Source organism: Diceros bicornis, chromosome 22 (genome assembly GCF_020826845.1).
Source record: "Diceros bicornis minor isolate mBicDic1 chromosome 22, mDicBic1.mat.cur, whole genome shotgun sequence".
Lineage (NCBI taxonomy): Eukaryota > Metazoa > Chordata > Mammalia > Perissodactyla > Rhinocerotidae > Diceros > Diceros bicornis.
In genome coordinates this window covers 59,648,414-59,675,075 of record NC_080761.1, presented here as the reverse complement: position 1 = coordinate 59,675,075, position 26,662 = coordinate 59,648,414, and the positions used below count along the sequence as shown (strand labels likewise).

General features: G+C 40.7%; 1 protein-coding gene and 1 pseudogene across 1 annotated transcript in view; one reads left to right on the top strand and one right to left on the bottom strand.

Annotated features, from left to right (window-relative positions):
- Positions 1-269: 269 nt before the first annotated feature.
- LOC131420238 (small ribosomal subunit protein eS12-like) lies at positions 270-695 on the bottom strand (annotated as a pseudogene).
- A 2,793-nt stretch (positions 696-3,488) lies between these two features.
- LOC131420237 (zinc finger protein 383-like) overlaps positions 3,489-26,662 on the top strand; it is a 28,490-nt gene continuing 5,316 nt past the window's right edge. Inside the window, exons 1-3 of the mRNA XM_058566122.1 lie at positions 3,489-3,802; positions 22,878-23,004; positions 23,305-23,400. Of these exons, the coding sequence (XP_058422105.1) occupies positions 3,665-3,802; positions 22,878-23,004; positions 23,305-23,400 (361 nt within the window). The 5' untranslated portion in view covers positions 3,489-3,664. The remainder of the gene's footprint in view (positions 3,803-22,877; positions 23,005-23,304; positions 23,401-26,662) is intronic.

The following is a 26,662-nucleotide window of genomic DNA, read 5'->3' as shown; positions in this document are numbered from 1 at the left end:
GCTGAGGAAGATTGGCCCTGGGATAACATTCGTGCCCATCTTCCTCTACTTTATATGGGTCACCGCCACAGCATGGCTTGATAAGTGATGTGTATGTCCACGCCCGGGATCTGCACCTGTGAACCTCAGGCCGCCAAAGTGGAGTGCACGAACTTAACTGCTATGCCACTGGGCAAGCCCCTACCAATTTTCTTTTAAAATCTGCAATATCATTTTGCATTTCTTCTTTGGTTGAGTTTTGGTTTTTTTTTTTTTGAGGAACAAAAGCCAAGTTTTTTATTTGGTCATTTCTTGCATTTTAAGTACTCCTCGATGATATCCTTGGCCTTAGACTCTTTGCCCTAGTACTTAACCACCACACAACTGCAACCAACCATTTTACGGGGTTTTCCCTCTCTGTCAATTTTACAGAGGTCTACCCATTCCCCTAGTTTCTTGTTTTCATCAACCTTAATTAGCTTGATTTGGTGTTCAGCACAAAGAGCCCCCACCTTGACATACATAGGCTCATCACAGTTGGATGCGAGCACACAAGGACAGGCTTGGCGCTTGTCTAAGGCTGTGACAACTTCTCAAATTCCACACACTAGGCCATCGCTGATGAGGGCGGTCTTCAGCCCCTCTTCTAAAGTGGCGTTAATGTCCATTACACCTCCAGCAGCAATGCCTTCCTCAGCCATGGAGGTGGATTACAGGTGGAGCCAACTCTCGAACGCACCTGGGCCTCCACCTCTGCACAACTCGAGACTAGCAGGGAAAAAGCTGGTTGAGGGGTTTTGTTTTGTTTTTTAATTTGAGAGCTTTTTAATTTCCAGGTACATTTAAAGAAATACTTTTTTTTTTTGTGAGGAAGATCAGCCCTGAGCTAACATCCATGCCAATCCTCCTCTTTTCTGCTGAGGAAGACTGGCTCTGAGCTAACATCTATAGCCAATTCTCCTCCTTTTTTTCCCCCAAAGCCCCAGTAGACAGTTGTATGTCATAGTTGCACATCCTTCTAGTTGCTGTATGTGGGACGTGGCCTCAGCATGGCCGGAGAAGCGGTGCGTCGGTGCGTGCCCGGGATCTGAACCTGGGCCGCGAGCCAGTAGCGGAGCACACGCCCTTAACTGCTAAGCCACGGGGCCAGCCCCAGAAATAATTTCTAGTTTTGCTCCATTGTGATAACAGAATATACCTTATTTTTACTTTAAGGAAATTACTTTTTTCTTCGAAACTTATATAATGATGAATTTCATGAAAGTTTCACATGTGCTTGAGAAGATGGTATTCTCTTCCTATCACAGTGTGAAGATTAAGAGCCGTGCCTAAAAACTACCTTATGTTTGGTGTTTTAGATCCTTACTCACTTTTGTCCAGCAAACTGACATCTGATGTTAAGTCTTCCTATCTAAGATTATGTTGACATTCCATTTCTTAAGGTTTATTTTTTTCTATAGAGTTCAGAGTTTTTCTAAACAGGTCCTATGTATTTCATGTTAAGTTTATTTCTATTCTTATTAGCATCTACTGTGAAATAGCAGGTTGTCTTTACTTCCCTTACATCCTTCAACTCTTATTTTAATAACGCCATCAGTATGATAATTTTATTTCCAGCTACCCTACTGGACTCTATTATTTATAATCATGTAAAGAATGATGGTGAAATAACTGGAAACCAAATCTTGGTAGAAACGTTTTTTAAGCGGTCTGTGACCAGCCTCCATGGCATATTGTGTTCAGCCTTAAATTCTATTCTGAGCCAAGGTTTTCTCTTCAGAAAATGAACATAACGCTACCTGACCTAGACACTTGCCCCTTTCCTCAATTCTGAGCTCTCCGCAGACACTGCCTGTCAAACTTGAATGCTTTACCTTAGCTCAAGACTTGTAAATTTGGGCCAATCCCCCCGAACCCCCAAATATCCACGCAAGAACAGAATGAACGCCTACCTTCAGGGGGATGTGAAAAAGTAGGCACCCAAGAGCAAAAAATTCTTTTCAAATAGTCTTTCTTGCTTAAAAACAAATTCGGATCTTGCATGAATAGCAAAATAAATGTCTTGATATAAACACTGTTTCAAACGATTTATTTTTTGCCTTTCCATACACTGAAGCTCCAAGACAGTGCAGTTTTAGCACTTTCGTCACAGAAACGTCAGCGGTTAACGGCTCTCATATATTCACAGACCTCGCCTCCCCTACTCGGACCCGCTTTCTGACAGTCACACCACCCGGATCTTGAATCCTCGTAGTTTCCTATTCACCCCGCATCCCAGACGCTGAGTCTCACATGCAAACACACCGAGGCCTTCCTCAGCCCCATCCCGCCCAGACGCATTCCGCCTGGCCGAAGCTCGGGACACAGCCGGCCCTGCCCGGGGCTCGCAGACCCCGCCCCTTCACCCACGCAGCTCACACGTCCTCGCTCCACGCACTACTAACCGCAAGACACAAGCCTACGGAGAAAGGCCTACATCATGTGCCCTTTGTCAGAAGCCGGACACCTGGAAGCTGGGCCAGAACTCTCAGGAGTTCTCAACGGCGGCCAAGCAGGGTCACTGCGGTCAAGGCACGCCAGCTGAGGGGAAGAAGAAAGACCACCTCCCTTGCGGGGCCAGCAGGTTTTACGACTCTGCGCGACATCTCCTAGGAGGCTCTGCCGCGCGAGCCAACCGCCTCCCGCGTCCGTCTCGCCGTTTTTACGGCTCTGCGCGACATTTCCCAGGCCTTGCCGTGCAACCTGCCTAGCAAGGCGTAGGCTCCCTGGGGAAAGGGCCGGCTTGCAAGAGGGTTTTCCCAGAACTTTCCGGGACGTTGGGGTCGCACGGGGCGGCCAGACCGGTACAAGCTTGGCGCGGGGACCACTGCCCCGGCGTCCGTTTTGCGCCCCTGGCCCGGCTCTGCACCACGTTTCCCGTAGGCCCTGTCCTGGCGCTTCTTTTGGAGTTGGCGGAGAATCCGGCTGTTGTGGGCAGAGGGGCGGGGGCACAGGCGTGGCAGATCCCCAGGACAGTTTAGGTCGTTGCTGACCGGACCCAGGGGAGGCTGAAAGCAGGGGCCTCCGGATTCCGGCGGCGGGGGGAGACGGTGGGTGTCTCCGGCCTGCGGGCGGGGCGGTGGCGGAGGCGTGATCCAGGCGTGTGCTTGTGTCCGGCGGGGGCTGGTTCTGGCCGAGGGCGTTTGCGACTCTGCTGCACCTGAGGTGTGGGTGTGAGTGGGGGGGGGGTGTCGGGGGTGGGTGTGTGTGTGGGGTGCGGGCCTGTGGCAGGTGTGTGTGTATGGCTGTGTGTCGGCGTGTGGGTGCGTATGGGGTGGGGGGTGTGTCGGGGGGTGCGTGTCTGTGGGGGGTGTGGGTGCGTGTGTGAGGGTGTGTGTGTGGGTGGGGTGCGGGTCTGTGGGGAAGTGGGGGTGTGGGGTGCGAGTCTGTGGGGTGTTAGGGGGTACAGGTCGGGGGGTGTGGGTGTGTGTGGGGTGCCAGTCTGTGGGGTGTGTAGGGGCTGCAGGTCGGGGGGTGCGGGTCTGTGGGGCGTGGGTGTGTGTACCCGCGCCTCGAGCGCCGTGCGGTCAGATGCCGCCTCACAGGACGCGCCTCCCTGGGAGGCGGGAGCGGGCCGGCAGGTCCTCGATGCTCGCCCCTTGTGAGTCCGCGGTTGGGCGTTGGGGTGGGGCTGGAGCTGAGGGTGATGTCAAACCCGGTCGTTCGGACTCCAAGAAAAACCTGGCGTCTCACGAATCCTTTCCGCTCCCCAGTTCCGCCTTCTCAAGAGGGGCGCCTGAAGGAGGACGGAATGGCTGTAGCATGTCTAGAAACCGCTTATGAGGTAGCTTGGTCTTTCCTTTTCATTTTTTTTCTGTAACAATTTTTTTCCTCAGGCCTTGATTTGCTTCCCTTCTGAATTGTTTTGCCTGACTTAGGCTCACCAGGTGACCCGGTTTCTATTTACCGTTTGAGAAAATCTTGCGGGTGGGGGATAAAGAGCCCAGTATGTCTCGCCTCCCTCTAACGTTCTGTTAGTAACTGGACGACTGTTTTGGTTTTGTCCTGTGTTGTCTTTTTATTTTATTTAATGTATTTTTTCTGATTATAAAATTACATATCAGTTTAGAGAATTTGGAAAATACTCAAAGTAACGAAAATTAAAATTCCAAGCTGTAAAGGAGCATAACCATTGTTAAAATTTTGATGTAGTTTTATTTCGTTCTAATGCATTTTCAGTTCACTTGTAAGGGGTACATTTATACCATACTTGAAGTCTTAGTCTACGTGACCATCTAAATTTATAGTGTCTCTTTCTGTATCTTTGACTACACGTTGAAAATACCATTTTTTATAGACACGTGGTTTTCTTTGAATAAATTTGCAATAATGTATTTTTTGCGTTTTATTATAAAGATATATGTAAAGTGTAATAAGAAATGTAAAGAGGACACTCAGGTAACCACCCAGGTCAAGACAGAATATTGCAAGCACTTCTGTAACACCCCAATCAAAATCATTCTTCCCACCCACCCCTAGCTTTTATGATAATCAGTTTTTCATTATCGTTTTACTTAGTTAAGTATGCATCAATAAATAATATAGTTTATTTTTACTTGTTAATTTTATGTGACTTTCGGTTCTTTTGTATTATGCTATTTTTTAACATTATAATTGTGAAGTTAGTTTGTATTGTGTATTTTTTCATATTGTTGGATACTGTGCCCTTAGGTGAAATAGGTTAATTTATGTCTATTATATTGTTTTTTTGTTTGTGTTTTTGTTTTTTGAGGAAAATGAGCCCTGAGCTAACATCTGTTGCCAATCCTCCTCTTTTTTGCTGGGAAAGATTGGCCCTGAGCTAACATCGGTGCCCATCTTCCTCTACTTTTATGGGACGCTGCCACAGCATGGCTTGATAAGTGGTGTGTGGGTCCGGCCCGGGATCCGAACCTGCGACCCTGGGCAGCCAGAGCAGAGCACGAAAACTTAACTGCTTCGCCACTGGCCTGGCCCCCATTATATTGTTGATGGTTACTTTGGGTCTTTTCAATTTGGGGTTATTAAAATGCTACTGGAACATGTTTATACATAACTACCGGTGTGTGGGTAGGCATATTTCTCTAGGATATACACTTAGGAATGGAATTGCTAGGTAATGGGATATGCCTATTTCCGCTTTAAAAAAAGGTGCCAAATACTGTCTCAAACTACTTGTGTCAATTTGCAATCTTCCCATCAGCAATGTATGAGCATTTGGCTGTATGGCTGTTCATTCCTTGGTTCTACATAACTATAATTATTTTTATTCGGTGGAGTGTAATGGCATCTCCTTGTGGTTTCTTTTAAGATTTTTATGGAACACTAATGTAAGTAGAAATAACGACAAAAATCATGAATGTGTAGCTTGTGAATTTTCCTTGGTACCAAATAAAGAGACAGAATGTGTACTTTTTCGTGCTCACTTCCAGTCACTTTCCCACCCACCTGTCCCCCAGGGATAACCTGTTGACTTCTAACATCATAGATTAGTTCTTGAATTTTATGTAAATGGAATCATATAGCGTACGCTCTTTTGTGTCTGCTGCCTTTCTCTTAATATTCTGTTGCAGCATCATCCATGTTGCTGCGTTTACAGTTATGCAGGCATAATGGCATTTCAGTTAAGACAGACCACATGTATGGTGGTGGGCCCCTGAGATTAGTACCATATAGCCTAGGTGTGTAGTAGGCTGTACCATCTAGATTTGTGTAAGTACACTCTGATGTTTGCGCAACGACAAAATCTCCTGACGACACGTCTCAGTACATATCCATGTCGTTAAGTGATACACGACTGTACTTGAAAATCATACATCTTCGTGGCTGTGTGCTGTCCTCCGTTGTCTGAAAATACTGTGTCTTCTGTTGTGATGTTGGCAGGCATTTGGTTTCCATCCTTAGGTTATTATGAAGAGTGTTGTTAGGAGCATTCTACATGTCATTTAGTGAGCTTATGTATACATATCTGTCATATATAATATATACCTGGGGTAGAATTGCTGGTCGGGGAGTATGTCTATGTTCAGCTTTAGTAGATAGTGACAAACTTTTTCAATGTGGTTGCACCAGTTTATACTTTAATCAGTTTATATGAGAGTTCCAGTTGTTTCACATCCTCACCAACATTTGATATAATCAGGTTTTTAACTTAAGTCATTCTGGTAAATGTATAGTGATATCTAATTTTGGTTTAAATTGACGTTCCCTGATGACCCATGAGGTTGAGAACCTTTTCATGTGTTTATTGGGAAAATGATATCCTTTGTAAAGTGCCTGCTCGAGTCAATGGAATAACATTGGGTTGTCTGACTTTTTTTTTTTAACATATACGTAGATGGTATCTTTGGATAGACAGAAGTTCTTAATTCTAATATAGTCAAATTTATTAACTTTCTAATGATTGCTGTGTTTTATTCCGTGTTCCTTGTGTTCTTGAAGATATTATCCTATATAGTATTATCTTTAAAAGCTTCACTGTTTTGCCTTTCAATTTTGTCTTAATCCACCTGGAATTGGTTTGTGTATCATGTGATTAAAGGGGTGAATTTCAGGGTTTGTTTTTTTTTTTTTCCTGGTATTTGGATACTCTCTTTTCCCCGCACAGTTTATTGAAAAATCATTTTTTCCCTCATAATTTGATGACATTTCATTCATAAATGATATGGCCATATATGCATGGTTTTTTATTGTTGTTGGGCTCTTCTGTTCCATTCATCCATTTTTCTATCTCTGAGGGGAATATCATACTGTATTAAATGTAGCTTTAATAACTCTTGATATCTAACTGACATCTCCTACCTTATTTTTATACTTCATGAGTGCCTTGGCTCTTGGTACCTTGGTTTACATGTACCTATTAGACTCAGCTTGTGAATTTCCACAAACAATCCTGCTAAGATTTTGATTGAGATTGTAGTTAATCTGTAGATTAATTTGAGGAAAATTGACATCTTTCCATTATGGAATCTTTCAGTCCCTGAACAAGCTATACCTCTCTGATTGTTTACGTTTTCAGTTTTGTTATAGATTTCAATATAGAGGTCTTGCATTCTTTTGTTAATTTTGTAAAGATGGCATCTTTTAAATTTTCATTTTCTGTTTGTTGCTGGCATATAAAAATGAAATAAATTTTATATATTGATCTTATATCCAGTGACTTTGATAAAAATAGTTACTAATTGTGAATTTGTTTACAGATTCTTTGGATATACAGAATTGTTCCTTGAAATGATTCAAGTGCCAATGATTAGTAGAATGGATTTTAAAAATTGTGATAAAGTCATGCGAAACTACACAGCAGTGAAAATGAAAAAAACTATCATTACATGCAAAAACATGGCTGCATCTCATGAAAATAATGTTGAACAAAAGGAGCCAGCCCCAAAAGAGTACATATTGATTATTTTTGAAATGACTTTTGAAATTTTATCATGGAAAATTTCAGGCGTATACAAAAGTAGGGAAAATAGAATCCCAATGGGCTATTCCCCCAGATTCAACAAGATCAAATCATGGTTATTCTTCTTTCATATATACTTCCAGTGCCTGACCCCAAGATTACTTTTAAGCAAACCGCAGACATCATATCATTTATCTATAAATAAACAAAGTTTATATTTTCAGTATGAATTTGTAAAATAAAAGGATTCTTTAAACATTTTCCCAATGTTACATAATTTAAAAAGTTAACTTATTCAAGTCAGGAACCAAACAGTCCTTATATGTGATGCTGTTTCTTCTTTTTTAATTTTTTCTTTATTGCAGTAACATTGGTTTATAACATTGTATAAATTTCAGGTTTACATCGTTGTGCTTCTATTTCTACATAGATTACATCATGTTCACCACCCAAATACTAATTACAACCCATCACCACACACGTGTGCCGAATTATCCCTTTCGCCCTCCTCCCTCTCCTCTTCCCCTCTGGTAACCACCAATCCAATCTCTGTCTCTATGTGTTTGTTTATTGTTGTTGTTATCTACTACTTAATGAAGGAAATCATACAGTATTTGACCTTCTCCCTCTGACTTATTTCAATTTGCATTATACCCTCAATGTCCATCCATGTTGTCACAAATGGCTGGGTTTCATCGTTTCTTATGGCTGAGTAGTATTCCATTGTGTATATATGCCACATCTTCTTTATCCGTTCGTCCCTTGATGGGCACTTAGGTTGCTTCCAAGTCTTGGCTATTGTGAATAATGCTGCAATGAACACAGGGGTGCATGTATCTTTATGCATTGGTGTTTTCAAGTTCTTTGGATAAATACCCAGCACTGGAATAGCTGGATCATATGGTAGTTCTAGCCTTGATTTTTTTAGATATCTCCATACTGTTTTCCATAGTGGCTGCACCAGTTTGCACTCCCACCAGCAGTGTATGAGAGTTCCCTTCTCTCCACATCCTCTCCAACATATGTTGTTTCCTGTCTTGTTAATTATAGCCATTCTGACAGGCGTGAGGTGATATCTCATTGTAGTTTTGATTTGCATTTCCCTGATAGTTAATGATTTTGAACATCTTTTCATGTGTCTGTTGGCCATGTGTATATCTTCTTTGGAGAAATGTCTGTTCAGGTCTTTTGCCCATTTTTTAATTGGGTTGTTAGTTTTTTTGTTGTTGAGATGCATGAGTTCTTTATATATTTTGGAGATTAAGCCCTTATCAGATGTGTGGTTTGCAAATATCTTCTCCCAATTGTTAGGTTGTCTTTTCGTTTTATTGATGGTTTCCTTTGCTGTGCAGAAGCTTTTTAGTTTGATGTAGTCCCATTTGTTTATTTTTTCTATTGTTTCTCTTGCCCGGTCAGACATGGTGCTTGAAAATATGTTGCTAAGCCCGATGTCAAAGAGCATACTGCCTATGTTTTCTTCTAGAAGTTTCACAGTTTCAGGTCTTACATTCAAGTCTTTAATCCGTTTTGAGTTAATTTTTGTGTATGGTGTAAGGTAAGGGTCTACTTTCATTTTTTTGCATGTGGCGATCCAGTTTTCCCAACACCATTTGTTGAAGAGACTTTCTTTTCTCCATTGTATGTTCTTGGCTCCTTTGTCAAAGATTAGCTGTCCATAGATGTGTGGGTTTATTTCTGGGCTTTCGATTCTATTCCATTGATCTGTGTGTCTGTTTTTGTGCCAGTACCATGCTGTTTTGGTTACTATAGCTTTGTAGTATATTTTGAAATCAGGGAGTGTGAGCTCTCCAGCTTTGTTCTTTTTTCTCAGGATTCCTTTAGCTATTCGGGGTCTTTTGTTGTTCCACATAAATTTTAGGATTTTTTGTTCTATTTCTGTGGAAAATTTTGTTGGAACTCTGATAGGGATTGTATTGAATCTATAGATTGCTTTAGGAAGTATGGACACCTTAACTATGTTAATTCTTCCAATCCAAGGGCACGGAATATCTTTCCATTTCTTTGTGTCTTCTTCAATTTCTTTCAGCAGTGTTTTATAGTTTTCCGTGTACAGCTGTTTCACCTCTTTGGTTAAGTTTATTCCTAGGTATTTTATTCTTTTTGTTACAATTGTAAATGGGATGGTATTCTTAATTTCTCTTTCTGCTACTTCGTTGTTAGTGTATAGAAATGCAACTGATTTTTGTATGTTGATTTTGTATCCTGCAACTTTACCATATTCGTTTCTTACTTCTAAAAGTTTTCTGGTGGATTCTTTTAGGGTTTTCTATATATAAAATCATGCCATCTGTAAATAGTGACAGTTTCACTTCTTCCTTTCCAATTTGGATCCCTTTTATTTCTTTCTCTTGCCTGATTGCTCTGGCTAGGACTTCCAGTACTATGTTAAATAGGATTGGTGACAGTGGGCATCCTTGTCTGCTTCCTGTTCTTAGAGGGATAGCTTTCAGTTTTTCACCATTGAGGATGGTATTAGCTGTGGGTTTGTCATATATGGCCTTTATTATGTTGAAGTACTTTCCTTCTATACCCATTTTATTCAGAGTTTTTATCATAAATGGATGCTGTATCTTGTCAAATGCTTTCTCTGCATCTATTGAGATGATCATGTGATTTTTATTCTTCATTTTATTAACGTGGTGTATTATGTTGATTGATTTGCGAATGTTAAACCATCCCTGCATACCTGGAATAAATCCCACTTGATCATGGTGTATAATCTTTTTAACGTATTTTTGTATGTGGTTTGCTAGTATTTTGTTGAGGATTTTTGCATCGAAGTTCATCAGTGATGTTGGCCTGTAATTTTCTTTTTTAGTGTTGTCCGTGTCTGGCTTTGGTGTCAGGGTAATGTCGGCTTTGTAAAATGAGTTAGGGAGCTTCCCCCCCTGCTCAATTTTTTGGAAGAGTTTGAGAAGGATAGGTATTAAATCTCCTTTGAATGTTTGGTAGAGTTCACCAGGGAAGCCGACTGGTCCTGGACTTTTATTTTTGGGGAGGTTTTTGATTACTGTTTCGATCTCCTTACTGGTGATTGGTCTATTCAAATTCTCTACTTCTTCTTGATCCAGTTTTGGAAGGTTGTATCATTCTAAGAATGTATCCATTTCTTCCAGATTGTCAAATTGGTTGGCATATAGCTTTTCATAGTATTCTCTTATAATCTTTTGTATTTGTGAGGTGTCTGTTGTAACCTCTCCTCTTTCATTTCTGATTTTACTTATTTGTGCCTTCTCTCTTTTTTTCTTGGTGAACCTAGCTAAAGGTTTGTGAATTTTGTTTATCTTTTCAAAGAACCAGCTCTTGGTTTTATTAATTTTTTCTACTGTTTTTTTGGTCTCTATTTCATTTATTTCTTCTCTGATTTTTATTATTTCCCTTTTTCTACTGATTTTGGGCTTTGTTTGTTCTTCTTTTTCCAGTTCCTTTAGGTGCATTGTTAGATTGTTTATTTGAGATTTTTCTTGTTTGTTGAGATAGGCCTGTATTGCTATAAACTTCCCTCTCAGAACCGCTTTTGCCGTATCCCATAAATCCTGGCATGTCCTATTTTCATTTTCATTTGTCTCCAGGTATTTTTTGATTTCTTCTTTGATTTCTTCGTTGACCCAGTCGTTGTTCAGTAGCGTTTTGTTTAATCTCCACGTATTTGTGGCTTTTCTGATTTTCTTCCTATAGTTGATTTCTAGTTTCATACCGTTGTGATCAGAAAAGATGCTTGGTATTATTTCAGTCTTCTTAAATTTATGGAGACTTGTTTTGTGGCCTAATATGTGATCAATCCTGGGGAATGTTCCATGTGCATTTGAAAAGAACGTGTATTCTTCGGTTTTTGGATGGATTGCTCTGTATATATCTACTAGATCCATCTGTTCTAGTGTGTCTTTTAAGGCCAACGTTTCCTTATTGATGTTCTGTTTGGATGATCTATCCGTTGGTGTAAAGTCCTCTATTGTTATTGTGTTACTGTCTATTTCTGTTTTTATGTCTGTTAATAATAGCTTTATATATTTAGGTGCACCTACACTGGGTGCGTAGATATTTACAAGTGTTATATCCTCTTGTTGGATTGTTCCCTTGATCATTATATAATGCCCTTCTTTGTCTCTTTTTACAGTTTTTGTTTTAAAGTCTATTTTGTCTGATATGAGTACTGCTACCCCAGCTTTCTTTTCATTGCCGTTTGCGTGGAGTATCTTTTTCCATCCCTTCACTTTCAGTTTGTGAGTGTCTTTAGGTCTGAAGCGTGTCTCTTGTGTGCAGCATATATATTGGTCTTGTTTTTTTATCCAGTCAGCCACCCTATGCCTTTTAATTGGAGCATTTAGTCCATTGACGTTTAAAGTAGTTATTGATAAGTATGTACTTACTGCCATTTTTAAACTTTTTTTTTTTTCTCAGTGTTTTAGTAGTCCTTCTCTGTTCCTTTCTTCTTCTATACAGAATTGATGGTCTCTTTAGTTTGACCTCTGTCTGAAAGCTCTACTCTTTAACTCCCCTCCTCCCTCCTTTTATGTTTTTGACGTCATATCTAACCTCTTTTTTTGTGTATTTGTATCCATTACCCTCTTATCATGGAAATAGATAATTTTTCCTATTTGTGGTCTTCTCTTTTCCCCTTAAATCAGTCCCTTTAACATTTCTTGTAGCACTGGTTTCTTGGTGACAAACTCCTTTAATTTTTGCTTGTCTGGGAAATTTTTGATCTGTCCTTCCATTTTGAATGATAACCTTGCTGGGTAGAGTATTCTTGGCTGTAAGTTTTTTCCTTTTAGCACTTTAAATATATCATGCCACTCTCTTCTAGCCTGTAAGGTTTCTGCTGAGAAGTCAGCTGATAGCCTTATGGGGTTTCCTTTGTATGTAACTTGACTTTCTCTTGTGGCTTTTAGAATTCTCTCTTTATCTTTAATTCTGGACATTTTGATTATGATATGTCTTGGTTTGGGCCTCTTTGGGTTTATCTTATTTGGGGCTCTCTGCTTCCTGTACCTGGATGTCTGTTTCCTTCCTTAGGTTAGGGAAGTTTTCATCTGTTATTTCTTGAAATAGAGTCTCTGCCCCTTTGTCTCGCTCTTTTCCTCCTGGGACACCTATAACACAGATGTTAGTGTGCTTGATGTTGTCCCAGAGGTCCCTTAGACTGTCCTCACTCTTTTTAATTCTTTTCTCAGCTTCTGTTCAGCTTAGGTAAATTCTTCTAGTCTTTCTTCTAGCTCACAGATCCGTTCTTCTGTATCCTCTACTCTGCTTTTGAGTCCCTCTAGTGAATTTTTCATTTCCAGTATTGTGTTCTTCATTTCTGATTGGTTCTTTTTTATATCTTCCATTTCTTTGTTGACATTCTCACTGAGTTCATCTATTCTTCTCCCCAGATCAGTGAGCATCCTTAACACTCTTAGTTTGAACTCTCTGTCGGGTAGGTTGCTCATTTCTGTTTCACTTAGTTCCTTTTCTGGGGTTTTGTCCTGTTCCCTTACTTGGAATGTATTCCTTTGCCTCCTCATTTTGCCTCTTTCCCTGTGCTTGTGTCTATGTATTAGGTAGGTCAGCTACATCTCCTGCTCTTGGATAGGTGACCTTATGTAAGTGATGCCTTAGGAAGCCTGCAGTGTGCTTGCCTCAGTTCTCAATGTTCCAGGGGTGACCCCTATGTGGGCTACGTGTGTCCTTCTGTTGTGGCCTGTTTGCTCTCCCTGTAGGCGCCCAGGGAGGCTGAGTTATGCTCCTGGCCAGCTGTTGTAGTGCTCAGCTGCTTGTAGTTGTTGTGGGCCTTTCAGTCTCTTTATCAGATGTGGGGAGCCCCAGCACAGTTGGCTGCAGGTTCTAATACCACATTTGTGTTGCAGTATTTCTTTTAAGTGAGTATGCCCCCAGTGTGGCAGGTTGTTAGGCTCAGGGACTTACAATTGCTGTAAGCCTCCAGCCTTTAGGTCTCTTGTCAGCTCTCTGAGGATTGCAGCTAGGTGGGGCTGGCCTCAGGCATGGGAGCACCCAATTGTTTCAGGCTTTGGAAGGTCGGGCAGTCCCCCTACTTGGGTCTTTGAGAAGCACAAGGCTTCTGCAGCTGACAAGCCCTGCTGCCCACAGGTCCACACACACAGTCAACACAGTCCTGCCCTGTGTGCGGGCCCTGACCTCCCGAAGCGGACCCAGTCTCTCCCGGGCAGGAGCCCCACACCCTCCACCACCGCCCCACACCCTCCACCTGCTCCTTGTGCACACCCTGCCCCACTGAAGTGGGCTCAGTTGCCAGGCTGCAGAGAATCCAGTCACCAATCTATGCAGGCCCACAAGTTGCCTGAGGGCTTGTTGTTGGGTGGGGCCATTCTCTAGAGTGGGCTGCCTGCCCTGGCTGAGCTGGATTAAATTGGTGCTCTAGCGGGTGGGGCAAACCTTGGGCTAGCAGGCCTCAGGGAGAACTCCAATGGCATCTGTGTCAGCACGCCCACACCAGGCCACAACAATGGCTGCCACCAATGTCCCAGTCCCTGGAGAGGTCTCACCTCTCACCGAGATGCACTCAGGGCCTATCAGGTGAGTCTCTTTTCACCACAGCACTGTGCACCTTTCTTTCTGGTGATTTTAGGTTGCTTTCTGAACCTGGTGAGTTTGCACATGGGCCCTTTACGAGCCGGTTTTAATTTCTTTGTGAACCAGCTTTCCTGGGGTACTCCCAGATGTTTTAGTCGCAGGCAAAGTCAGATATTATGCCACTCGTCTCGATTGTGCTGGGTCCACAAAATGCCCACAGCGGGGGCGCTCCCCGGCTCGGGGCCCTGCTCCTCCACGGAGGGCTGCGTGCCTTTGGGCTGCTCCTGGGCGGCCGTGCAGCTGGTGGCTTGTGAAGACGGCGTTTTTCCTCTCCAGAAGGGAGTTTCTGGCTCTTCTACCTCAATTAGGATTGTCCGTTGTTGCAGGAGTTCCTCTTATCCAGTTTTCAGTTCTGTCTCGGGTAATTTTTCCACGAGTAGTTGTAAATTGGCTTTGTCCGCGGGTGGAGGTGAGTTCAGAGTCTGCCTACGCTGCCATCTTGACTTCCTCCCCTGTTTGATGCTTCTTAAGTCTCTTAGTCTGTGGGTTCCTCCTTCCTCTATTTTTTTTCTTGCAACTTTTTGAAGTAATTGAGTTGTTGGTCTTTTAGAGTTTACCAACATTTCAAATTTTACTGATTGTACCCCACCATGATGTCATCAATATGTTTTTCTGTACCTTATTTTCTGTAATCTTGCATTTACCGAGATCTAGAGGCTTGATCACATTTGGGATTGAAAGGTTTTCTATGTTTTTCTTTTCAGCAAAATTACACAGGCAGTCTTATGTACATCTATCAGGAAGTATAATGTTCCACTGTCTCTTTTTTAGTATTAGCAGCAATCAGTGATCCTTGCCTTTATCCAATATTTTATTAAGATTTCGTACAATAACAGTGCTCCATCATTCCTTTTTAATTTATTAATCAATAACTTTTTCTCCTCATGTATTATTACCTGGAAGTACAGTTCCTACAGAAAAGGCAGGTTAAATGCTCTGTTCTTTACATTATCCGTTGTCAGAATAATGCGTTGATCCCTTAGCTGACTTCAAATGAATTTGCTTTTTTGTTTTTTGAATATAATTATGAAGTCAAAGATTTAAACACATTTGATGTTCTGATGTTATCTTCTCTTTGTTATCTAAAGTGGGAGCCTTTTAAAATTGGCACATAAGACTTTTTACCAATTAAAGACAATTGCTTTTAATTATGTCCTAGCTTTCTGGTCTAATAATGTACTTGAGGTTTACCTTATACAACTCCTATTCCTGTCCTCAGTTCACCCATTTCCACTTCTTCAAGGAACCCTAGTTCTGTTGGGTAGGAAATAGCATTTGAAGAGGACAGTGTTTATGCTGTAGGTGCTGAGTACTTTTGGATTGGTCATTATTCCTTGGCCTTTTTGGTGTACAGAGCTAGGCAATATGTATTTTTAAAAAAGAGAAATACGTTGAGTTCAAACTGATTTCTAATTCAAGTTTAGGAAAAAAAGCTTTACTTAATTTTGTAATTACGTATTTGTTCCTCTTTTTCTTACATTGAAATCTTGCTTCCTATGGTTATTGTCATAATTACTTATTTGCTTCTCTGTTTTAAATATGTTGAGGTTTTTTCCAGTTCTTTTTGTCCTTAGGGTATATTCCCACTCAATACGTGGGTAGGTTCATTTGTTTCATTTTGCTTTTAAATTTTAGGGCTTGTTTTTAATATTTTAATTTAATTCTACAGTTTGAAATATTTACGAAGTTCTAAAGTTTAATCTACAAAACAAGGTATATTCAGAGAAATGTAGTTTCTGTTACTGTTCCTCTTACCCACTTCCCTCCCTCTTCCATAGACAAATTTATTTTGTGGTTAATTCTCATATTTTTTTCTTTAACTTTAATATAAGCAAAGTTTGTATGTGTTTGTGTGCATGCGTATCTGTGTATACTTTTATTCTCCTTTTTCTTAGAAAACGGTACCACGATATACATACTTATCTTGAACTTGTTTTTCTTATATACGTACACACACACAGAGACATACACACACAAACACACACAGAGGTAATAAACCTATAGCATTATGTAAAGGTGTCCCTCGTTTCTTTTAAGCTTCATACTACTCCATTGTAAGGATTTGGCATAGTTCATTCAACCAGTCCTCTGTTGATGGCACTTTAGATTGTTTTTGATCTTTTGTTAAATTCCAGGTAGTGCTAAAATGACTAGTCTTCTGTGTACATCTTTTCATACATTTGCTGGTGTATCTTTGGGATAGATTCCGAAAAGAGGGCTTATTGGATCAAGGGTAAATGCATATGTAATTTTGCTAGTTATTGCCAGATTTTCCTCTTTAGGGGTCCTATACCACCTTCTGTGCACCTGCAGTGTACCCGAGTGCCTCTTTCCCTGTGGTCTGGCCAACCATATGTTGTTAAGCCTTTGGTCTTTGCTAATTTTGACAACATATGTCTGTATATCCATGAAATCATTACCACAATGACGATAATGAACATATCTATCACTCCCAAAAGTTTTTTTTGGCCTGTTTGTAACACCTCTTTCCCACTACTCTCCAGCCTCCTCCTCCCCCTCAGACAACCATTGATCTGCTTTCTGTCATTGTAGATTAGTTTGTATTTTCTAGAATTTTGTACAAATGGAGTCATACGGTATGTATTTATAACAATGAGTCTACCCTGGTCCATGCACAGAAATCTACATCCTGGCTTCACCCCCAACCACAATAAAAACCAAAGCCATCCTTGCACTCCCAAGCAATTTTTGGAGCTACTTGGGACCCTGCCTTGCTCTTCCCAGAAAGCCTCATATGAGTCATAAATCTCTTCACACTCCCTTAGTGTTTGTGTGGCAACGTCGTCTTGACATCTGAACATAAGTTTAGGTGGGCGTCTGTCCTGCCTCTAGAGTGACCATGATAATTAATTGATACTGTGACCAAGATGTGTAGATGGTGACCACCACCACTGGGGGTCTGTCTTTTGCTTTGGTTTGCTGCCTACTAGCAAGTATGCACTTTGAGCTATTGCTTGCCAGCTAGCATGCTCTTTGAGCTGTGTTGGTGGCTGGTAGTAGGTTTGCACTTTGAGTTGTGCAGCTCTGTGCTACATTTGCTGAGTCCTATGAGCCTCTGTCATATATTCAATCAACTGAAGTTGGAAGTTATAATTGGCATTTAGGGAAAGGTATAAGGGAGTGGGCCTTCCCCAAAGTCACCCTGGGTCACATGTCTCAGTCTGGACCTATCAATGTGTCTCAGATTGAATCGTATTTCAATTCTGGCATTAGCTGTGACTGACACCAGGCTCAGGGGAATGACTGTTCCCCTGTCATTGTTGATTGTGTGTCTCAAGCAGGCATTGGCCCGCATTGTACAATGTGCTCAGCAGAAAGACTGATGCCCTGTGCAGTCTGTGAGCCCAACAGGTGGTTGCTTTAGTGGAAGAAGAGTAGTTACTTTGTGGCAGCTTTGCTGTTGCTGCTTATGCCTGTGCCATCAAAAAGAATCCTGATCCTGGGTTATAGGGAGAAGCCCTCTCGGCACCCCTGTGGCACAACCAAAGGCTCACTTTAACCATTGCCGTGGGGGAGGCCCCTAACCTTGACAATACTTAGAGACTTCGGAGGAAAAAACTTATAAATATGAGCAGGGTAGAGAACCCTGCTACCACCGAAGTATATATCCAGTAGCAAAAAATAAGCAAGGACAGATAGAATAAGCCTGAATACAGGGGAAAGGAAACAGAAAACTGAAACAGAAGTTCACATTTTGACCCAATTGGAAATCTAAATTTACTAAACGAATTTACACAACAAAGATAAGAGTGCTGACTGACTTTTACACCTTTATAAAATAGGTCTGAATTAACTTTAACATCTGCCAGAATGGACCAGTTGGCAAATCTTCATGGCCTTAATACTGGGGCTCAAATTACTTAGAGTTCCCTCTAAATTTAAATAAGGTACTCCCTATGATTTTAGGGGAGTTATTGAACATAAAATAGAGGACAAATAGGTATGACACATCTTAACCATCAGAAATACTGCCTTTCTAAATTCATCATGGTCACAGCACCCACTGCCCTAAAATACCCCATAATGGGCATGGATATTCCAACCCAATAAGTAATAAATTGTATGATGTTTATAATAGGCTTGACAAAATGGGACCCTGTGTACCCATCTCCAGTTAAATAAGTAAATACAGCTGTATTAGTTTCTTACTGCTAGTGTAACAAATTACCAGAAAAGTACTGGCTTAAAACAACACAAGTTTACCGTTTTACACTTCTGGATATCAGAAGTCCTAAATGACTTTCAGTGGGCTAAAATCAATGCATTGGCAGGACTGCATCACCTCTGGGGGCTCTAGAAGAGAATCCTTGCCTCTTCCATTTTATTGAGGCTGCCCACATTCCTCTGCTCGTGGCCCCTTCTTCCATCTTCTAAGCCAGCAGTGTAGCATCTTCAAATCTCTCCCTGACTCTGCCTCTCTCTTGTTCTTATAAGGCCTAGAGATTACATGGGCCCACCCAGATAATCCAGGATAATCTCTCCATCTCAAGAGTTTTAACTTAATCACATCTGCAAAATTCCCTTTTGCTATGTAAGTAACATATTAACAGGTTCCAGGGATTAGGATGCAGACATCTGTAGGGGGCCATCATCCTGCCTGTGACAATGGCCTGATGTAAATTACAACAGGGGCTTCAAGGATTGAAACCCATTCTACAGGACCTATTTAGAAGGGCAATCCACCCCCCCTCCTGTCCCCACTTCGCCATTTCCTGATTTGGCCTGTTAAACTTGGAAGGTGTGAATAGCACCTCATGGTGAATTACTGCAACTGTAACACTCTGGTCCCATCCATCAAGGCCCCCAAACCCAATATGATTGGAATGACTGACTCCATCCAGGCAGCAACTGGTGAATATTTCACTATTGTAGATTTGGCAGATGTGCTCTGTTTAGGACCTGTTTCGGCGCCTCTCAGTTGCAGTTTGCCTTCACCTTTGAAGGGCCATAATACACCTTGACAAAGCTACCCATGGGGTACCTCAGCAGCCCTGACATCACACACAGTCTTTTCAGGCAAGATCTTAACTGCATCTGACTTTCTCCAGGAACACATGTATGACATTACGTTGAAGACATTCTTCTCCAAGGAGACTCATTTGACACACATTCAGTATATACAAATACGAAGGAGCTCAATGAAGGGATGGGCCATTGCCTACATACAGTGCTAGGCTCAGCTACCTTAGTTAAATTCCTAAAATTATTTGGCAAGCCACAGGCTTCTCTATCCCTGACACTGTCAAGACACAGCTATTGACTCTTTCAGCACCCACAATGTTAAAACAAGCACAGTATCTTTTAGGCCTTCTTGGGTTCTGGAGGCAACATACTCCTCATTTACAAATTTTACTTTTAAGTCTGTTTGCACTGTTACTTGCAAATCAGTCCAACGTGAATGGGATTCCATCCAACAAAAGGCTCTAGGATCTGTTTAAATTACAATACAGTGGGTACCCCCATTATTACCCCCAGAGATTCCTTCACTACTGAGGTTTTAGCAACCTCTTTTCATTCCTCTTGGAGTGAAAGGACAAGGCCTCACTAAGACACTCCTTACCCCCTTCAGAGTTCTGCATATCGATAGTGACTAAGGCACTTATTTCACTTACTGAAATACACGATACTGAGCTTTCAAAAAGGCATGCATTGGGACTTTCACCTCCCTTACATGTCTCACGCTCTTACAATTAAAGAAATAGTGCAAGAGTTCCCATATACCATTCACCCAGCTCTGCCCAATGCTAGCATATTCTAGTACATGCTATCAAAACTAGGAAAATAACATTGATAGAATATGAAAAACTAATGTACAGACCTTACTCCAATTTTGCCAGTTTTCCTCCTAATGTAATTTTGCTGGTCCACAATCACACATTGCATTTAGTTGTCCTGTATCCTTAGTCTCCTCAAATCTGACAATTCCTCAGTCTTTGTTTTGATGACCTTGACACTTGTGAAGAGAACTGCTCACTTAATGTAGAATGGCCCATGTCTTACCATGATTAGGTTGAGGTTATGCATTTTGGCCAGTGTACCACAGAAGTGATGGTACATTACCTTTGAGGAACATCTCACTGGGGGGTTCCGTGATGCTGATGTGATCATATATCTAGTCACTGGCAATGTTAACCTGCGTCACCTGGTTAAGGTCGTGGCTGCCTGGTTTCTCCACTGTAAAGTTACTACCTATTCTCTGTAGTTGTTAAATGTCTTGTGGAGAGATACTTGGAGACTATCCAAATACCCTGTGTCTCATCCTACATTGATTGGCCCACTCATTTTAGCATCAAACAATACTTGTCTGCAACAATTTTTACTGTGGTATTTGTCTAATGGCATCTATTTTTCTGTTTCTTCTGTTTATTCATTGAAATTCAACTATAAGAAGAAAGAGCTATCCTTTTTCTCTATTAACTTATTTACATCAGTACAGATTCACATTTATTTATTTTGTTGCTCAAATTGTCCTAGCTTTGTTGATAGGAAGCTCTTTCAAATTAGGTCCTGTGTACTTTTGATGCCCCTATTATTTTTTGACAACTTCTTTACTTTCTGGCACCCCCAAGATGCTCCAGGCCCATTTTGTATTTTCCCAGCTCTGGAATCAACATTTTTCTAAGAAGCCTTGTTTCTTTTTATTAGGGAATAGTATTTAGAAACCAAGATATAGATGTCTAGGTGTGATAATTGCTTCTGGGTATCATTGCTTCTAGGTCCTTTTAGCAGACAGAGGTAGGAAATGGATGCATATGTTTACTAACACACACATTCACACGCATCTATATTTATATATCTGTCCCTCTATATATTAAAAACCATGAGTTAATACTAATGTCTCTGATGCTAATCTAACACCATGAGATTCATTCTAGCTCTCCCTCTTTCCTGATTTGTAACCAGATATTAAAACATAAAGCTACAATAAGCCAGCTCCATCAGCCATTTTCCTGAAGTCTCTGTGTGGAAGTTACAGTTTTTATTTTATAACAGAAAGTTAAAATGGGATACTCTCTGTTTCAGTTTTCTCTAAGACTCCAGAGATGGAGAGCAGTAGGTGTCAAAGTTTTAAGATATATTCATATGATGTAATATTATGCAGCCAATAAAAACAATAAGTTTACTAAATAAGTTTTCATAACAAGAAATACTTTTTTATATGATAGTATGGCATAAGAATATGCTAATTGTTAAAATCTTCTAAATTATGTGCACATTCTATTTTCTAAGCTAAAGCTTATTTAAAACAAAAAGCAGAGCCTTGCTGCATGACACCATCTCCCTGCCAAGGGTGGCTACCTCAACTCTTTAAGCCAACTCCTCTGTTATTTACCTTCACTTTCCTAATATTCTTAGCCTGGTATTTCTTAATCAGTTTTATAATTTTATTTATTTATTTTTTCCCCCAAAGCCCCAGTAGATAGTTGTATACCATAGCTGCACATCCTTCCCGTCGCTGTACGTGGGACGCGGCCTCAGCATGGCGGTAGAAGCGGCGTGTCGGTGTGCGCCCGGGATCCGAACCCGGGCCGCCAGCAGCGGAGCGCGCGCACTTAACCACTAAGCCACGGGGCCGGCCCCTTAATCAGTTTTAGACGTCATCTGCCGACTTCCCATATGGGTCTTAGAGTTCCCATACCACACCCCTACTCCTCCTCACCCAGTAGGTTATATAAACATTTTTGGTTAGATCAGTAGTATACACATAATTATGATTATACACTGCTAGGACAAGTGGTACGTGAAGCTTGTAGATTCTTTGAAGAACTTTTTCCTGGAGTTAATTGCCATGTTTTTTAAAAAAATTCATTCATGCATATATCACTTAGTTTTTCCAAAAATGCAACAATAATGTCACATGCCTGTCAATGATATCTTTTCATATGGCCACATACATTAGTTCTTTTTTCTCCTGAGATCTTCCTTATAGAGCCCTCTTCCCTGCTGCAGAATGTACTGACTGACATTTGGCTGCTGCCAGTTTTTTATCTTGATGTCACTTTCCCATATTATACTAAGACTTTGCTTCAGTAACCCCTGTGACACTTCCTCTTTTGGGGGGGAGTTAGGGGTTCCCTATGTCTTCTCATTCTCATTACCTCCAGCTTGTACTCTACTTGCTTTATAAGAAAGGTGCATATGAATTTGATAATGATGCTTTTTTTTGAGTCATTACATATCTAGAAATGTCTAGATTCACCCACACTAGGTTGATATGGCATAGAATTTAGGTCTGTGTTGATTTTTCTCGAGATGTCAGAAGAATTGCTTCTCTGTCTCCCTACTTCTAGAGATGCTGTTGGGAAGCCCCTTGCCATACTAGCTGTTATTGGACCTGCTTTTTCTCACTGGATGTTTTAGGATTTTGTCTTTATATCAAGTGTTATAAAATTTTACTCTAAATGTAATAAGTCATTTTGTAGATATATTTTCTGTATATTTGTAGGTATCATAAGATGTTTTTTAGATTCTCAGAATTTCTCCTTTCTAAGGCTTAAAGAGACAAGGGAAAAAATGAAACATTTGTTAATATTTGCTCTTCCAGGAATTATGTTGAGTGCTTGCATATACAACATTTCTTTTAATTGTGAGATTCCACATAGTTTGATTTTGTATGTACCCAGACCTGTCTGAATCAAGGAAATGCCCGTTTTATACTGGACATTCTGCATGGAGAAACTAGAGTGTTTGAGGACCTGAAGACCTACTGCTTCAGTCACTAATTTCCTTAGAATTCTCCATCCCCAGTTTGTTGGCACACAGTAGCTCCCCTTTTATTTAGTACTGCTCCCTTGTCTGTGCTCACCTATTTCCTTCTGCCTCTTCATGTCTGCTTTTTCAGAGGGTGGTGGTGTTCAGTGATGTGACTGTGGATTTCTCCCAGGAGGAGTGGGACTGCCTGGACTCTGTGCAGAGAGTTTTATACAGAGACGTGATGTTGGAGAACTACAGCAACCTAGTCTCAGTGGGTAAGGACACCTAGCCCCAAAATCTCAAAATCTGCTCTTAACAATGTCTGCTTCCTACATTATGAATTATTTAGCTGCCTTTCAAATAACCAGCTGAATTTCTGCTTTCTGTTCACAGAGTTTGGACTCTGTGGGATGGAAATAGGTGGCTTCAGAGATTATGGTGGAAGCTTCATTTTCTCCATTTTTCATAATATATACTTCTCTCTGGTCCTTCCTATAATTATATTTATTTCCTGATCAAAGAACTGCATGTAAATTCTAGGACATCCCAGTATAACTCTTTTTTCTTGTGAGCAGGACTTTCCATTTCTAAGCCAGCTGTGATCTCCTTACTGGAGCAAGGGCAGGAGCCCTGGACAGATGACAGAGCACCAGCTAGAGGCCAGTGCTCAAGTAAGTGAGGGAATATCAGGAGTGTTGGAGGGGAGCATTTCAGGGAGTGACCCAGCTGCCAGTGAGGGAGTGACACCCTTGAGTTGTACCAAAACCATACTGCAGTGTGGTGTAACACTGGCATTGTTGGTAAGATTCAACTACCATATGTAAATAAGTCCTATGATAACAGTGATATTAATGACTAAATATATTAGGAGATTGAGTTAAAGACTCCTCAAGATGTAATACTAATGGAAAAATGACTGGCCTGAGGAAGAAGTGGATTTAGCTAACCATCAACTAATTTCTATGCTAAATAGTCTTCCAAGATTATCATAAGGTACGAATAGCAGTGGGTCAAAGGGAGAAACAAATAATCAAGTTAGTTCAGAAATATGAAAATGTATGTAATGGCTTTAGAAGATGGGTTAGTTTTTTTAAGTTTACCTGTACTCCATACTGCCTACTCCAAATGTTAGGCATATTCATACTGATACTATTGCTGTACCTATTGTATAAATGTTATACTAAATGTAGATGCTCAGACAAATATGATCCTTTTGCTGAAAGAAAGCCTAGGCCAAGAGTTAGGGCCTGGCCTGTGCAGTTAAGAATTGATGTTCCCCAAAGAAATGTTTGGCTCTTGCCCAGCTCATGAGAGGTAACCTCTGAGGCCTTAGAGGGTGATGAGAGTGTCTGATGAGAGTGTCTTTGTTTACTTGGGGTGCTTGGGCCACAACAGATAGTCTATGCAAACAATGTGATTTATCATGGGTTTTTTGAGCCATGTGGTGTCAGCTGGACCTTTGGAGGGGCTAGAGACAGGGCAACTGTGGGGCCAGTCAGCCATGCATATGTAACTGACCCCCAACAAAAACCCTGGACACCAAAGTTTGGGTGAGCTTCTTAGGTGGCAATACTCCATGTGTGTAGCCACACATTGTTGCTGGGAGAAGTAAGCACTGTCTGCATAACTCCACTGAAAGAGGACAACTGGAAGCTTGTGCCTGGAACTCTTCCTGGACCCTGCCTATGTGCTCTTTGCTGATTTTAATGTGTATCCTTTCACTGTAATAAACTGAAACTGTGAGTATAATAGCTTTTCTGAGTTTTTTAGTCCTTCTGGTGCATCATGGATCCTGAAGTGTTGGGGATCTCCTGAACTACAGCCCCAATTCCTTTTGTGTGAAAAGGGATAAAAATTAACTCATTTAATGATTGTGTGGATAAGGAATAACATATGCAAAGTATCTGGCATAAAAGCAAATGTTTATGGTTGCTGTTATTATGGAAGAATTTCTTATGTCAAGTAAGTATAATGAGCAAAAGACGTGGGTTAAGGACATTAAAATTGACTCCAGGAGAACTAGAGAGAAATTATCCTGAGAAAGAGCTCCAGAAATCTACATAGTGATCACCATAAGATTGTTGCTGAATACTAAACTATGCATGCACAGGATGAAGCTACATTAAGACCAGGCAAAGAATGACGACAAAGCTATAATCGGAACGGTTTCCAGAGGTCACACAGTAATAAGAGATGTTCGAGTTCTGACCAGCCAATGTGAAGAGTTCATTGAATACCTGAGAATGGTCATTCCATAGTAGAATTAAACTAGCTCACAAGAAATACTATTCTAAACCTGTCCTAACAAAGCTTGATAATAACCTTGAAAGGATCAGACTTATCCTCAAATAACTTGACTGTATGCTAGAACAAAATCCAACAGTCTTTAAGGGAAATTAACAAATTCAGCATTAAACAATATAACATTCATGATTTCCACCATCTAATCAAAAATTACTAGATATTGGGGCCAGCCTGGTTGTGTAGTGGTTAAGTTTGCGCATTCTGCTTCAGCGGCCTGGGGTTCGTGGGTTTGGATCCTGGGTGCAGACCAACACACCACTCATCAAGCCATGCTGTGGTGGCATCCCACATACAAAATAGAGAAAGATTGGCATAGATGTTAGCTCAAGGCCAATCTTCCTCAGCAAGGAAAATTACTATATATAGAAGCAGCAGGAAAATATGACCATAATCAGGTGAGATAATAGTGAATAGAAATGACAAGGATGATGAAATTAGCAAACAAGAATGTTAAAATAACTATTATAAATATGTTTAATAAGCTTATGAAGTTAGAGGAAAACATGAATATAATGGAGAGAGAAATTGATGACAGTATAAAACCATATGAGATTTGGGGAGCATAAAAATAGTGAATGATTTTAACAGCAGCTTACACAGTTTAGAAAAGAAGAAATTGATTTTGAAAACAAATAGAAATTATGCAAAATGAAGCAAAGAGAGAAAAACAACAGTAACCTGTGGAACAGTGTCAAGTGGTCTAAAATGAATGTAATTAGAATTCCAGAGAAAAAGGGATCAGCGAAGATATTTGAAAGAAGAATTGCTGATTAATTTCCAAGTTAGATGAAAACTATAAATCCAGAGATCTGACTACTTCAAGGAACTCAAAACAGTATAAACATAAAGAAAATCTAGCTAGGTTCATCAAAATCAATTTTTGAAAAGCAATGATCAAGAGACAGCTTTATAAAGCAGCAAGAGAGAGAAAACTCATTAAAAACAGGAACAATGGATTCTGAGGCTTTTATTCAGAAACTATGAAAGCAATGATAACTGGAAGACATCTTTAAAGTACTCAAAGAAACTGTCAAACTAGAATTTTATTTCTGGCAAAAATAGCCTTAAAAATAAATGCGTCAGTGCTCTGAGAGGTTCTGCATCTAGCCAAGATGGAGTAACAGGAAGTTTTACTCTCCTGCCTGAAACAACAACAACAAAACAAGAAGAAAAAGAAAAATGATTTTTCAGGAACATGTCTGGATATCAGGCAATGGAGAGTAGTGATTCTTGCGGGACAGGAAACAAAGTCCTATGATTGCCTCCTCTTACTGCCGTAAGAGATACTCTAGTATGCAACACAGAAAAGAAGTGAGGCAGAGCTCAGCAGGCTCCCTGAGTTGAGATGAAGCTGAGAGTCAGAGTGATCAAGGCAATAAGTGTTCAGAGGAGTACTAAACAAGAGAGCACTAAAGTGAGGGAATCTTCAAGATCTGCAGAAGGTCATCTTTGAGTGTTCAGCACAGTACTATCAGCAAATGGGAAACTACCTGAGGCTGGCAAAAAAAAAAATTCAAAAGATTGGAGTGAACCATGCCCAACACTCACACAAGGCAAGGAACAATACCAGTCAGATTGGAAAAATTCATAATTCATGGTGTATTGGTTAGACTCCTCAGCAATGGCTTA